General features: G+C 39.8%; 3 protein-coding genes across 3 annotated transcripts in view; 2 read left to right on the top strand and 1 right to left on the bottom strand.

The window, feature by feature from the left end:
- tbx19 (T-box transcription factor 19) overlaps positions 1–790 on the top strand; it is a 22,944-nt gene extending 22,154 nt beyond the window's left edge. The window contains exon 10 of the mRNA XM_085263609.1: positions 1–790. This exon is cut by the window's left edge and continues 1,998 nt beyond it. The gene's annotated coding sequence lies outside the window, so the exon portion shown is untranslated.
- A 68-nt stretch (positions 791–858) lies between these two features.
- On the top strand, positions 859–5,230 carry pcid2 (PCI domain containing 2). The gene is made up of 15 exons (XM_085263610.1): positions 859–959; positions 2,083–2,149; positions 2,232–2,321; positions 2,429–2,502; positions 2,588–2,653; positions 2,751–2,792; positions 2,875–2,929; positions 3,349–3,452; positions 3,565–3,640; positions 3,736–3,877; positions 3,982–4,082; positions 4,238–4,311; positions 4,389–4,514; positions 4,812–4,935; positions 5,029–5,230. Exons 2-15 carry the CDS (start codon positions 2,114–2,116, stop codon positions 5,116–5,118), a joined length of 1,200 nt encoding a protein of 399 aa, XP_085119736.1. The 5' UTR covers positions 859–959; positions 2,083–2,113; the 3' UTR covers positions 5,119–5,230.
- Positions 5,231–5,335: 105 nt separating this feature from the next.
- Positions 5,336–11,872, bottom strand: LOC146547107 (vitamin K-dependent protein Z-like). The gene is made up of 8 exons (XM_085263605.1): positions 11,756–11,872; positions 9,563–9,726; positions 9,158–9,182; positions 8,717–8,893; positions 8,467–8,598; positions 8,310–8,380; positions 8,100–8,232; positions 5,336–6,455 (listed from the first exon to the last, which is right to left on the bottom strand). Exons 1-8 carry the CDS (start codon positions 11,835–11,837, stop codon positions 5,614–5,616), a joined length of 1,626 nt encoding a protein of 541 aa, XP_085119731.1. The 5' UTR covers positions 11,838–11,872; the 3' UTR covers positions 5,336–5,613.
- Positions 11,873–11,999: the final 127 nt, after the last annotated feature.

The raw sequence follows: 11,999 nt of genomic DNA, 5'->3' as shown, positions 1-11,999 counted from the left end.
AACCTGTCCAGAGTTAATAATGTTAAATTATGTACACTGCTCTGAATTTTCTGTTTCCAACATCACAGCTCACAGGATCTAGGTGTTGCCCCTCAGCTCTCTTCCAGATTTTGGGAAATCAAACAGAAGTGAGCTTTCATATGGAGAAGAGCCTTAAAGAGCTGGAGCATTATTTAGGACTTTTGAAGAGTTGCAGTATATAATATAGAGAATGGAATTAAAATTATTCCCCTTTACCTGACAGTAAATTTGGCTCCCTTTTCTTGCAGATATTAAAGGTCTCTAGCAGGGACTTTTAGTGGTTGCCACTTGCTCATCAAGTCACATGTAAATCAACATTATATCATTTGCTGAATCAAAGTGTTAAAATAAATCAAATCAATGTTAGGTCTTGCAAACTCTGTGGTGTTATGGTGCCCTCTGGAGTCAGAGGTAAAAGATTCATGTCTTTGTTTTTGATGATGTTGCTTTCTCATTGTTGTTTCTCCGGATCTATTGCTGCTAAGCAGAAACAAAAGATAATTTGAAGATTAAATTAATTAAATTAAAACATGTAGTCAGCAAAAACACCAAATAATTGTTCTGCTCTCGTTGTTGCTTTTTGTTTGTTTTCTGCTGCAGAAAGAGAGAGGTTGTGATTCAGCTGTGTGTCAATAAAGACTTAAGAGAGAGTGTGTTCATGTCAAAATGTTTGTAAAATGCATGTCAAAATATATGTAAAAACATATATTTAGATAAAATATATGTAAAAACATATATTTAGTTGTTTTTGACCATTCGTCGTGATAGCTGGTATAGTGTAATGCTTTTATTTTGAATTATAGCCTCTTATTGTGGAAATGTAGCGGAAGTATGACCCCCCTCCCCAAAGACCCGGACGTTGTTGTGGTGTGCATCAGTTGAATGGACGCAAATAGTGGATTTGGGACTTATTTTCAGATTAAATTTTTGTTTTGAAGGTAGGTAGTTGTCTGTTGTTCGTTTTTATGTTTGTGTTGTTACTTGTTGTCTGTTATCAACCGGAAACTGCGATTAAACGTAGGATTTTAACCGGAAACGAAGGAATTAAAGCGAAAAGAGAGCTGCTGCCTGGTTGGAGTCAGTTTCACAGAGAAACCCGGCGAGAAATCCGCTTTTATTTAATTTATTAAGATCTTAATAAAATAAGATCGTAGACTTTCTGTTTCTGTGTCTTCATTTTTCTTTTTTAAATATAAAAATCAGCCTCCGATATTAAATTTAAGAGTGTTTGTGGATGCAGGTTGTAAAGAGGAGTTATCATAAGCTAATATGAAGTAAAAGAAAATAGTGACCATATAATGGTCACAAATCAAGGCGAGTGTTGTTGTGATTTGGCGCTATATAAATAAAATTGAATTGAATTGAAAATTTAATTGAATATTCTTATGTGCTCTATATTTAAACTGATTTAGACCCACCTGAACGTAAAACACGTGTTATAAAATAAATAAATCAAACAATTATTTATAAAAATATAAAAAAAAAATAATGCTTGCGTTTATTTATCAAACGATTCTACAGAAAAAAATAAAACTGAATTATTCCTGATTTACATTAATGCAAACAAAGTAATTCAAGTCACTAGTGCTGGTCCCAGGCACTAGGAGTAAAAATCTTGACCAGCAAACATCATAAAGATAATAAGGAATGAGATTCTCATAACAGATTAGTGCAGGTAAAGGGAGAGATCTGAGAGAAGGAAGTTAGATACAATGTGTGTGCAAGTGAATAAGTGGAAAGGATACCAGGAGCGCCAGAGGTCAATCATGATGGGAATATATTAGGAAAGATTGTTGAATATGAAGAAGAGGAAGACCTCAGAGGAGAGTCTTGGATGTAGTGAAGGAGGATGCAGAGGGCTGGTGCGACAAAGGACGATGATCTGCTGTGGTGACTCTTACTGTGCTGAAGTTGAGGTTCACCCTTCAAGCAGCCAAACTGTGCAGCAATAATGTTTCTTTTGTGCTGGAGCTTTGAGATCATCACGTTTGTTTGTTTCATAACATGAATACATGAGTAACAGGAAAACTGAAGTGAAGTTAAACTGGTTTTTCTCTTCAGGTCCAGACAGCTGCTGGGTCAGCAGGCCTTCATGGCTCACATCACCATCAACCAGTACCTGCAGCAGGTAACCTCTGACCTTTAACTGTGTCTGAAATGTACATTTTTTATGTAATTTGGTTGGAATCTGTCTCATTTTCCTCCTGAAGGTTTACGAGGCCATCGACAACCGCGAGGGCTCCTTCTGTGCTGAGCTGCTGTCCTTCAAACACCCGCATGTTGCCAACCCCCGTCTCCAGGTTAGCCACTGCTGCCTCGCATAAACTCTGAATTTTGCTAGGACACAGCCTCACGTGTGTGTGTGTGTGTGTGTGTGTGTGTGTGTGTGTGTGTGTGTGTGTTACAGCTGGCGAGTCCAGAGGATAAGTGTCAGCAGGTTCTGGAGCCGCCGTACGATGAGATGGTCGCAGCTCACCTCAGGTGGGACCGACGGATCAGACGGTGATGCTTTAGTGGTGTTGTGAGGACATAAAGGTGAAAGAAAATGGCTGTGTGTGTGTTTCAGGTGTACCTACGCTGTAGCCAACCATGACTTTGTTGAAGCCTACAAGTTCCAGACGCTCGTTGTTCAATATCCTTCATAAAGTGACTTTTTGGTCTCTTAATCACACAATCTGACCTTCAGTAAATAATCACTAATCAGTCTGATCAGCTCCTTGACTCCTCACGTCCTTCTTGAAGGCCTTTCAGTCCCACAAAGAGGAGAACTGGTGAGTTCAGTTTCAAAGTAGCAGACTGAAGCTGATTCTAACGTGCTGCCTTTGAACGCACCATCACTGCCCTCTGTTTCAGGGCTCTGCCAGTGATGTTTGCTGTCACTCTGGACCTCCGGATATTCGCCAACAACGTAATGGCTTTTCTTTTATCTGTTCAGCAGTCAAATTCATCCATATATGTGTATTTATTTACAGTCCTGCACAAAAGTCTTGAGCCTCAACTCATTTCTTTAGATTTTGCAAATATTGACTTTCAGCCTTGTTAGATTTGTAACAACCCTGTGATTGCCTTATATGCTATATTTCCATGTATGCTTGCACTGGTTTCCCATTTTCCTAGCAAAATATATAAAGAAATGAGGAGTACTCAGTATTGTATTTATATTTATAGTAAGAAAACTAAAAAATGTAACCATTTTCCTCTATAAATGCAAATAAAACAGCTGACGTAAAGAAATTTGTATAGAGACAGGACCAGGAAATTACAGGTGAAAACCTTCAGGTGTGATTGAAAGTTATTGAAAGTGGGTTTTAATTTTATTGTGTCCAGGCGGAGCAGCAGCTACAGAAGAAGGGTAAAGGTCAGCCTAGCGAGATGTTGGAGAAAGCAGCAGAGCAGCTGATGAGCTGCTTCAGAGTTTGTGCCAGTGACAAGTCAGTAAATATACACGTCCTCTGTGTATGCGTTGATTATAATTCCCATTTTATGCACTATTTCATGTTTAATGGACGTCCTTGTTAATATTGACATTTTCAATGTTGGTAGTCGTGCAGGTATTGAGGACTCAAAGAAGTGGGGGATGATGTTTCTGAGCAACCAGCTCTTCAAGATTTATTTCAAGGTCTAAACTCAATAATTAGTGACTGAAACACCCAGTTTATGAATCATCGATGGAGATTTGGTGATTGGTTATAGCTGCAGGTTTATGTGTTGCAGATCAATAAGCTGCACCTGTGCAAACCTCTGATTAGAGCCATTGATAGTTCCAACCTGAAGAATGACTACAGTCCAGCTCAGAAGGTCACCTACAAATACTACGTGGGCCGCAAAGCCATGTTCGACAGTGACTTCAAACTGGGTAACACTGCTACAGATATGGCGCAGTGTCGGCTTAAACATTATTTGAAATTGTTAAACGATTCAGGTTTGGAGTACAGTTAAAATCATTTTTTGTTTCTGTAGCCGAGGAGTTCTTGTCATACGCCTTTGATCACTGTCATCGATCCAGCCAGAAGAACAAGAGGATGATCCTCATTTACCTGCTGCCTGTCAAGATGTTGCTGGTAAGAAACTTTAGAACCTTTTTGGATTTGGTAAAATGGGTTTACACCAGTTTAGATCCTGATTAGAAAGTCCAGACCAGTTTACACTCAGGACTGTTGCATCATGGGAGCAGTGTAATGGTTCCCAGGGTAACTGGTTGTTGTTGGTGTTTCAGGGTCACATGCCAACTCATCAACTCCTTAGGAAGTATGACCTCATGCAGTTTTCTGATGTTACCAAAGCTGTGAGGTAAGGAGAGGGGCAGTGGCATTATCACAGGAAGTGACATCACGTCATGTGGGCTCACAGGTAAATGTTTGTGTCAGTGAAGGGAACTTACTGTTGCTGAATGAGGCTTTGTCCAAACACGAGACCTTCTTCATCCGCTGCGGGATCTTCCTCATCCTGGAGAAGCTGAAGATCATCACCTACAGGAACCTCTTCAAGAAAGTGTGAGTGGTTCAGTAGCTGTTTTACCAACACACACACAAACTGAAATGTAATCAAATTCTTTTTACATATTACTTTTTTTAATGTTTTTTTGTTTATGAAGATTGGTCCCTTCATTTTTGAGAGCATTTGGACCTCAAATTTAGCGCCTTGTTTAGGTGTTTTCCCTTGTTTGTGGATATTATTCAGATTTTATAGTTTTATTCTGTAATCTCAATCAAAAAAATGACTAACAGCAAATAATTTTCTCTGTAATCTCCGAAAACATGAACCGTACCCTGACTGATTTCTGTCTGCAGGTATCTGCTGCTGAGGACTCACCAGCTGCCTCTGGAGGCCTTCCTGGTGGCTCTGAGGATGATGAAGGTGGAGGATGTCGACATCGACGAGGTGCAATGTATCCTGGCCAACCTCATTTACATGGTGAGGAAACTGGAACATAAAAAGCCACTTAGATTCAGGTGAACTGGCAAATAAACGCTGAGCTCTTCTTCTGTGTTTCCTGTCGTCTTCCAGGGTCACATCAAAGGCTACATCTCCCACCAGCACCAGAAGCTCGTGGTCAGCAAACAGAATCCCTTCCCTCCTCTGTCCTCTGTCTCATAGTCTATGAGACAATTCTACAGGGCTGCTTTCCTGGAAACCTTTTTCACTCAATTCATATTTCCTTTATTTTTTACTTTAAAAACATGTCGAATAAAACAGATGTTGGTTTGTAGAGCTTGTATCTGGTTATTACATTTGTTGCTATGAATTGTGGGTGTCAAAGGTTTTATTTTGAGCAGAACTGAACTTTTATCATCGCGAGATTAAGAGACTGGAATTTGTTTTTTCAAAAGCATTTTAATTTACACATTTCAAATACAAATATTATTCATGACTTAACGTTTGTGAAGTTCAGCAGCAGAAAGTTTCAATTTTGTGTTTTTGTTGTGACCATTTGGAAAAAAGAAACTGAAAGTAGGACAAGAGACTCATCGCAAAACTGATTTATGTTCAAAGTTTTCAGTCTTTAGGGAGGGCAGCTGTTAATAAGAAGAAAACAAAAAACGTTACAAGTGAACAAGAACAGGTGAATCGGTTTCAGATGGTGGCGATCTGTTAGCGAGCTTCTGGATATTGTCTCACTTGGGGAGTCATGGCTAACTTCTCGATCACCTCCAGCCTCATTCGGATCCAGCTCAGGTAACGAGACAGTTTGCTGAACACCAAACCACCGCCGCTGGCCTCACACTCAGACGGTGATGAGATTAGCAGCCCAGTCAGGAACACTGTGCCTTGCTCTACTGTGGCTACAGGCGACCCTGGCATCAGCCCACCACATGGCCTGTTGCTGGTTTCTAAATTTGACCTGCTGACCCCATGCGAGGACTCAAAATTCAGAGCTTTTGAAGTGTGGTTGTAGCTTGCTGTTTTATTCAGCAGCCTGAGGTTAGTGTTTTTGTTTTGGGTTTGATTCTGGAGCCTATTCACCGTGCGCCCTTGAAGCCTTCCCTGGACTCCAATCTGGTTCCCTAAAGGTCTGTTTTGATGCCTGTGGCCTCTCTTTGGAATCTCAAGGTGTACATTAGGGTGTCTCTGAGCTCCTGGGCTCTCTTGTGTTTCATTTTGGTACTTTAATGGTTCATTTTGCTTCCTCATGCAGAACATTTTGTTGCTTAGTGGATGTGGGATGTTCAGCTCACGGCGACAATCGTCCAGCGTCATATAGACCAGTTTCTGGTTCTTGCTGATTTCCCAACTCTCTGTAATCCCAGTCCTCCCAGAATGCATCAGGACATTCTCGCTGAAGTCTTTGGTGGGCAAACAGAGGTGGATGAGGCTGGGGCTAAAGGTCATGGAGTCAGCTAGCTCGAGGAGGACGAGGTCATTTTCATGGTGACCTTTATGATAACCGTTGTGAAGGTACATCGCTTTGACGGTGAAGAGCATCCTCTGTTTCTCTGGGAGACAAAGGAAATTAGTTAAGAAATGAATTGATCCACACTGTGGGAAATCAATATTTGGTCCCCTGCTGAATTTGTAACTTTGCTCACTTATCAAGAAAATAATAATTTTGCAATAACTTAATTTTAATGGATAGAGAAAGAACTGCATGATGTAAATGAAAAGTGTAGTGCACACCAGTGCCTTTTACTCAGCAGTGTGCACACAGCGCTCTGCAGCTCAAAAAATGAATTAATAACAGATAAACGTCTCAAAGTACAGCCACAGCCAAAGATTTTTATATGAATGAATGCAGCTGGTATGATGGTTAGAACTTTTGCATCACAGCAAAAAAGTCCTGAGTTCAACTGGCCGGGCCTCTCTGTGTGGAGTTTGTGTGGGGTCTCTCCAAGTACTCCGGGCTCCTCCCACAGACCAAAGACATGCAGCTAGTGGGGTTATGTTAACTGATTATTCAAAATTGCCCACAGGTGTGAATGTTAGTGTGAATGCTTGTGTGGCTCACTGTGTTAGCCCTGCGACAGACTGGCGACCTGTCCAGAGTGTACCCTGCCTTTCGCCCTATGGTAGCTGGGATAGCTGGTAGTCAACCATCAATTTCTGATGGACAGCTTTGGCTTTTGAAACCTTTTGAATCAATTTGTCTTCATCTGATCTGAAATATAGTTTCTAGAGTGAAACAAAGATGTAAAACCTGTCCATACACTGCATTAATTTGTCAGTATGTCAATGGCTTATTCAGGGTTTAATGTGTGTAAGGGCTAGTTCTTCCACTTTTTGGTTTGGGTTTAATATTGTCTTCAGTGATTTGAACATTTGATAGAACTGAATCCATGTTTTTGTTTTTTAATTGGGCAAATTGTCTGTGAGCACATCCTGTTTGCAGCCTGAAATATATATACAGTACAAATACTTCCAATACGTTTTTCTGACAATTTTTTACTTTCACTCCCTACAATTTTAACGTCCAACTGATGTGTCAGGAGTTAAAGTGCGATTCTTTTCCCCACACTGAGCCAATTACAACTGATTTTAGGTTTCCCCACCTGGTTAATCTGAGTTTAATCCCTGACCATACTTTCCTTTTAAAGCCACCCTCTGCAATACATGCAACAGAAAATAGAAACATGTATTTTTACATTTTCCTCTGCTGATGTTGCACTTACATTTATTAGAATAAAAATTTAGACTAAAATAAAGTTTTTCTGGCCCTACTGACAATATTTTATTAATACTTTATTAAAGCACATGGTTCAGTGAGCTTTGCACAAAAGAACGCCCTCCAAAAAGCTACTTTTACTTTTTTTCTTAGAGTACATTTCAGAGCTGCCCCTTTTTCACTTTTACTTGATTAAAGAAGCTGAATCAATACTTCTACTTTTACATGAGTATTTTTCAACACTAGTGTTTGTACTTCTACTTAAGTACAGGATGTCTGTTCTTTTGCAAACTCTGACTAACAGAAGCTAATTTAAAAACAGTAAAATTTAAAATGTAATGACGTGACTTTTTTTAGATTTTTATTCTGAATGGATGAGAAATTGATGTCTATACGTCATCCTTTCTATATTTTAATTTAGTAGTAGTTATTATAGTGTTATCATGGTGTGATAACAATAATTGTGATAGCATTTTCTTACCAGCAAGCACATAGAGGTTGGAGGGTTTTGGTTCTGAGTCCTGATAGAGGCAGCGGGCAGAGGTAAGGATGGACCGCTGACCCAGCACCACACCACTGCACAACTTCTGCAGTGTGCTGTTCAGCAGAGACACCTGGTGGCAGTATACAGACAATTTATTTATTATTCTGGTTTTATTTAGACTGACACCACAGTACCAGAGGATCTTACCTGCCAGGGACAGTTACCATGGTGACACGTGGAAAGAGTTTCCTCAGGAAGTCTTCCACAGGGAAACTCGACTGTGGAAACAAAGACAACAATAAAACTTCATCTCACCAGTTTGAACTGGTCTCATAAAGTCTAGTGTTTTTTCGGAGCATCCAACCTTCTGGCAGACAGCTCCGTCCGTCACTGTGCAGCTTGAATCCAGACATGCAGGAGCATCGGAAGGACTCGTAGGTCACTGTGCATAGCTGATGACAAGCAGTCGGACTCTCAGTCGGACACTTAGATATCTCTAAGATAGATTTGGAAAACAAATCATTTTTTTATACGTGATGGTCTGATATTTCTTAATTCCCATTAGTGCATCATGAGTTTTGATCTCCCGTCCTTTTACGGAGGTGTGGCCAGACCTGCTGTTTTGGTTTGCTGTGCTGTGGACGACTTTATAGTCTGTAATGGCTCATCCTGTACTTTCAATTCACAGACTGGACCGTAGTAAGGGGCGTTGCAGGAGCAGGTAAACCCCCGCACATTGTGAGTGCAGTTCCCTCCATTCAGACAGGGACTCTGCAAGCAGTGGTTTCCACCTCCAAAGACCAAAAACAGAAACTGCTAGTGTTTAGTAAACTAATAAATGTTTATATTTTTGCTGTGAAACTATTAAATCAAATATTTACATTTAAAATAATACATTTGATGACAGTAAATCAACAAAAATATTATTAAAATACATTCTAAACACATTTTAATTATCAAACTGCAGTTTCTAGTTGGAAAATAAATGTTTTTTTTAAAATTTATTTTATTTCATTAATTAATCAAATGTAGTTTAGCTGAAAGTAGATACTCACCAGAGTAAACAGCCCAGAATGTGATCTACACACAAACAAAAAACGTTAGAATCCGAGAGGAATTAAGCAATGCTCTTTTTGTTTTGTTTTTTCTCCTTTTTCTATGTATGTTTAAAGATGATCATTAAACTAAATTTTCAAATATGACATAAACAGGCTCTGGATTAAGACGGCAGCTCTGGGTGCATCCCAAGGAGCAATTAAAAAGAAACAGAGAACATCAAATGTAACACAGACATAAAAAAAAATGCAAATCAAAAATGAGTAGGTGGTCTTTTAATGAGCCAGAACCCTAAAGAATCAGAACCTAAAACATATTGTTTTAGTCTGTGTTTACTGGAATCTAAAAGTAAAAACACAGGTGTACAAATGAGTGCAAAAGCTCCCTTTTTTAATTTAACTAACCGTCCTTCGGGTGTCTTCAAAGTACTCGCGAGCCTCTTCAAAGTTGCACTGCTCCTCGTAGCACTCCCGCTCCAAGTTGCCCTGTAGGATCTCCTCTAAAATGAACGAGTTGGCCCGTTTAGGGCGCAGGAACACGGCGTGAGCCTCAGGAGCTGAACGAAACACTGAAAACACAAGAGCACTGAAAAGGCTGGAGGCTCCGATATGTTAGGTTATCGTGTCATAAATAATAAGGTGTCTGTTGCTGAAACAAAAAACAGTAACATTAAGAGGAAAACAAATAAATGATTTAGAAACTACGTGATGATTATGGATGTCATAGTTAATTTGCCCAATTTTGTCAGTTATTATGTGTTGGTATTCTTCTGTATTATGATTTATGTTCTGATTCTTTAGTTGTGCCGTTTTGACTATTATTATAGGTGTTGTTCAGTGTCAAGTTTGCATCTTGGTGATTTGTTTCTTGTTTCCTGTTTTACTTTGAAGGTCCACGTCTTATGTGCAGTGAGTCTAGTTGTGCTTCCCCCTGTCTCGTTAGGCCTAATTTCTCCCAGCTGTGTCTCCCTCCTGTTTCCTGTTTTGTGATTACTCCTCTGTGTATATAGGTCCTGTGTTTTCCTTTGCTCTCTGTTGTGCTGTACCCTCAGATTTGCCTGTGTTCTAGTTATAGCTTTCATGGTTTGGCCTCTGTTTCATGCCAGCAACAAAGCTGAGGTTTTTGTGTTTGCCATTTTGTTTCCACGAGTCCTGCTCTTGGGTCCTCATCCCTGCCTGCCGCACACAGAGCCCTGGCAGTCTCAGCTTCTTTAGCTGAGGGTAAAACAGTTTGATGAGCATAAAAGTTGATGGAAATGTGATTTCCAAAGGCTATTACATGTAGACTTCAGCTAATAACTAATAGAGTTTCAGGGGAGAACAAAAAATAAGAAAATCGTCAGGTCATGTCCGTAAGAAATAGGAAAAACGGGCCTCTGGATGTCTGGAGTTTTGATCTCCTCCACACCTGCTTCACGCCCTGGAGGACGGGGCTGTGGCCCCCCCACACCCTCTAGCAGATTATTACATGAAGGAACCTTTTAAAAAAAACAAAAAACAAGCGCGTCCATGCTCACAGGTGTACACACGGGTGATCACACCCACAAACTACACCCTTTTTGGCTCCTACCTCAAAGCACACTGTGTTCTGTTGATCTTATGTGCTGCACAATAATGTTTAATATTTAGTATTTACTGTCATATTCCCATATATCATTGTGATGTTGTTTATTCTATTACTCTTGTTCTCTTCTGCTTGCTTTCTTTTTTCTTTCTCAGCAGGTGATCCAGGTGATTGATATATGCATTTTTTTTTCTCTGCCCGTTCTGTTGGTTTTTGTCTTTTGCCCTTCTCCCCCGTCCCTCATCTCAGCTGTTTCTCTTTCCCTCTTTCTTTCTCCCCTTCTTTCCCCCAGTCAAGTCTGTCCCGTATTCAGTAAGTGAAAATGAAATAAACAATAAAAGGTGAATCAAATGGACCATTACGGCAAGGCTGGGATGGTCAGTTTGGTAAAGTAAATCCGTTGGGCATCTTTCTTTGCCTTTAGACAACAATTCTGATGGCAAAAGAGCCAAACGGGACAGGCCAAAAAAAAAAAAAAAAAAAAAAAAGAAATAGGAAAAACGTCATGCATCTGAATATGAATAGTGTGCCAGAATCAGTCAGGGTTTGGCCTTCCCAGAGCCCGGACCTCAACATTATTGAAGCAGTGTGGGACCATGTTGACAGAGAACAGAGCAAAAGGCAGAAACATCCAAAGTAGAGCTTTTAATGTCCTTTGAGAAAACTGGAGAACTATTCCTGAAGATGACTTAAAGGAAAGACAAGAAAGCTGCCGAAGAGAGTTCAGACTGTGCTGAAGAATGAATGTTCTTGTTATAATTGTAAAAGTCACAATATTAATGGATTCTTTTATATTATTTAAGGTAGTACCTATATTCTATATTTTTAACCATTAAGTAACCAAAGTTATAATAATAATGTAGCAAGCTGTCATTGTGACACGATTAGAGCTAATTGTGTCATGACTGTACTGACAGTAAAAATGTTGTTAAATTCTGTGCCAACTTGGAGTATTTTTATACCACTTGAATGTTTTTGTCAATCAACTAAGGAACAACAATAACACAGCAACAGGTCAAAGGTCACTCTCTTACCTTTTCCTTGACTGGAGACCTGAAGGAAACATTGAAGAAGGCAGAACAGGAGAAGAGACGCTGACATGATGCTGACCGCCATGACACTGACTGCACTGCTGACACACACAGACACACAAACACACACGTCTGCACACACATATATACACACTAGTGACTCACAACAGCAGTACAAACCTCACAGAAATTGTATCATGTTTTTAACAGTCTGTTAAACGGAGTTCATTTATATCTGTCCTGAAAT

This window comes from Mchenga conophoros, linkage group LG23 (genome assembly GCF_057382185.1).
Source record: "Mchenga conophoros isolate Kocher_MC1m ecotype Shallow Benthic linkage group LG23, M_conophoros_male_GT1.1, whole genome shotgun sequence".
Lineage (NCBI taxonomy): Eukaryota > Metazoa > Chordata > Actinopteri > Cichliformes > Cichlidae > Mchenga > Mchenga conophoros.
Note: the sequence above shows the minus strand (reverse complement) of the source record. Positions and strands in the feature narration are given on the sequence as shown.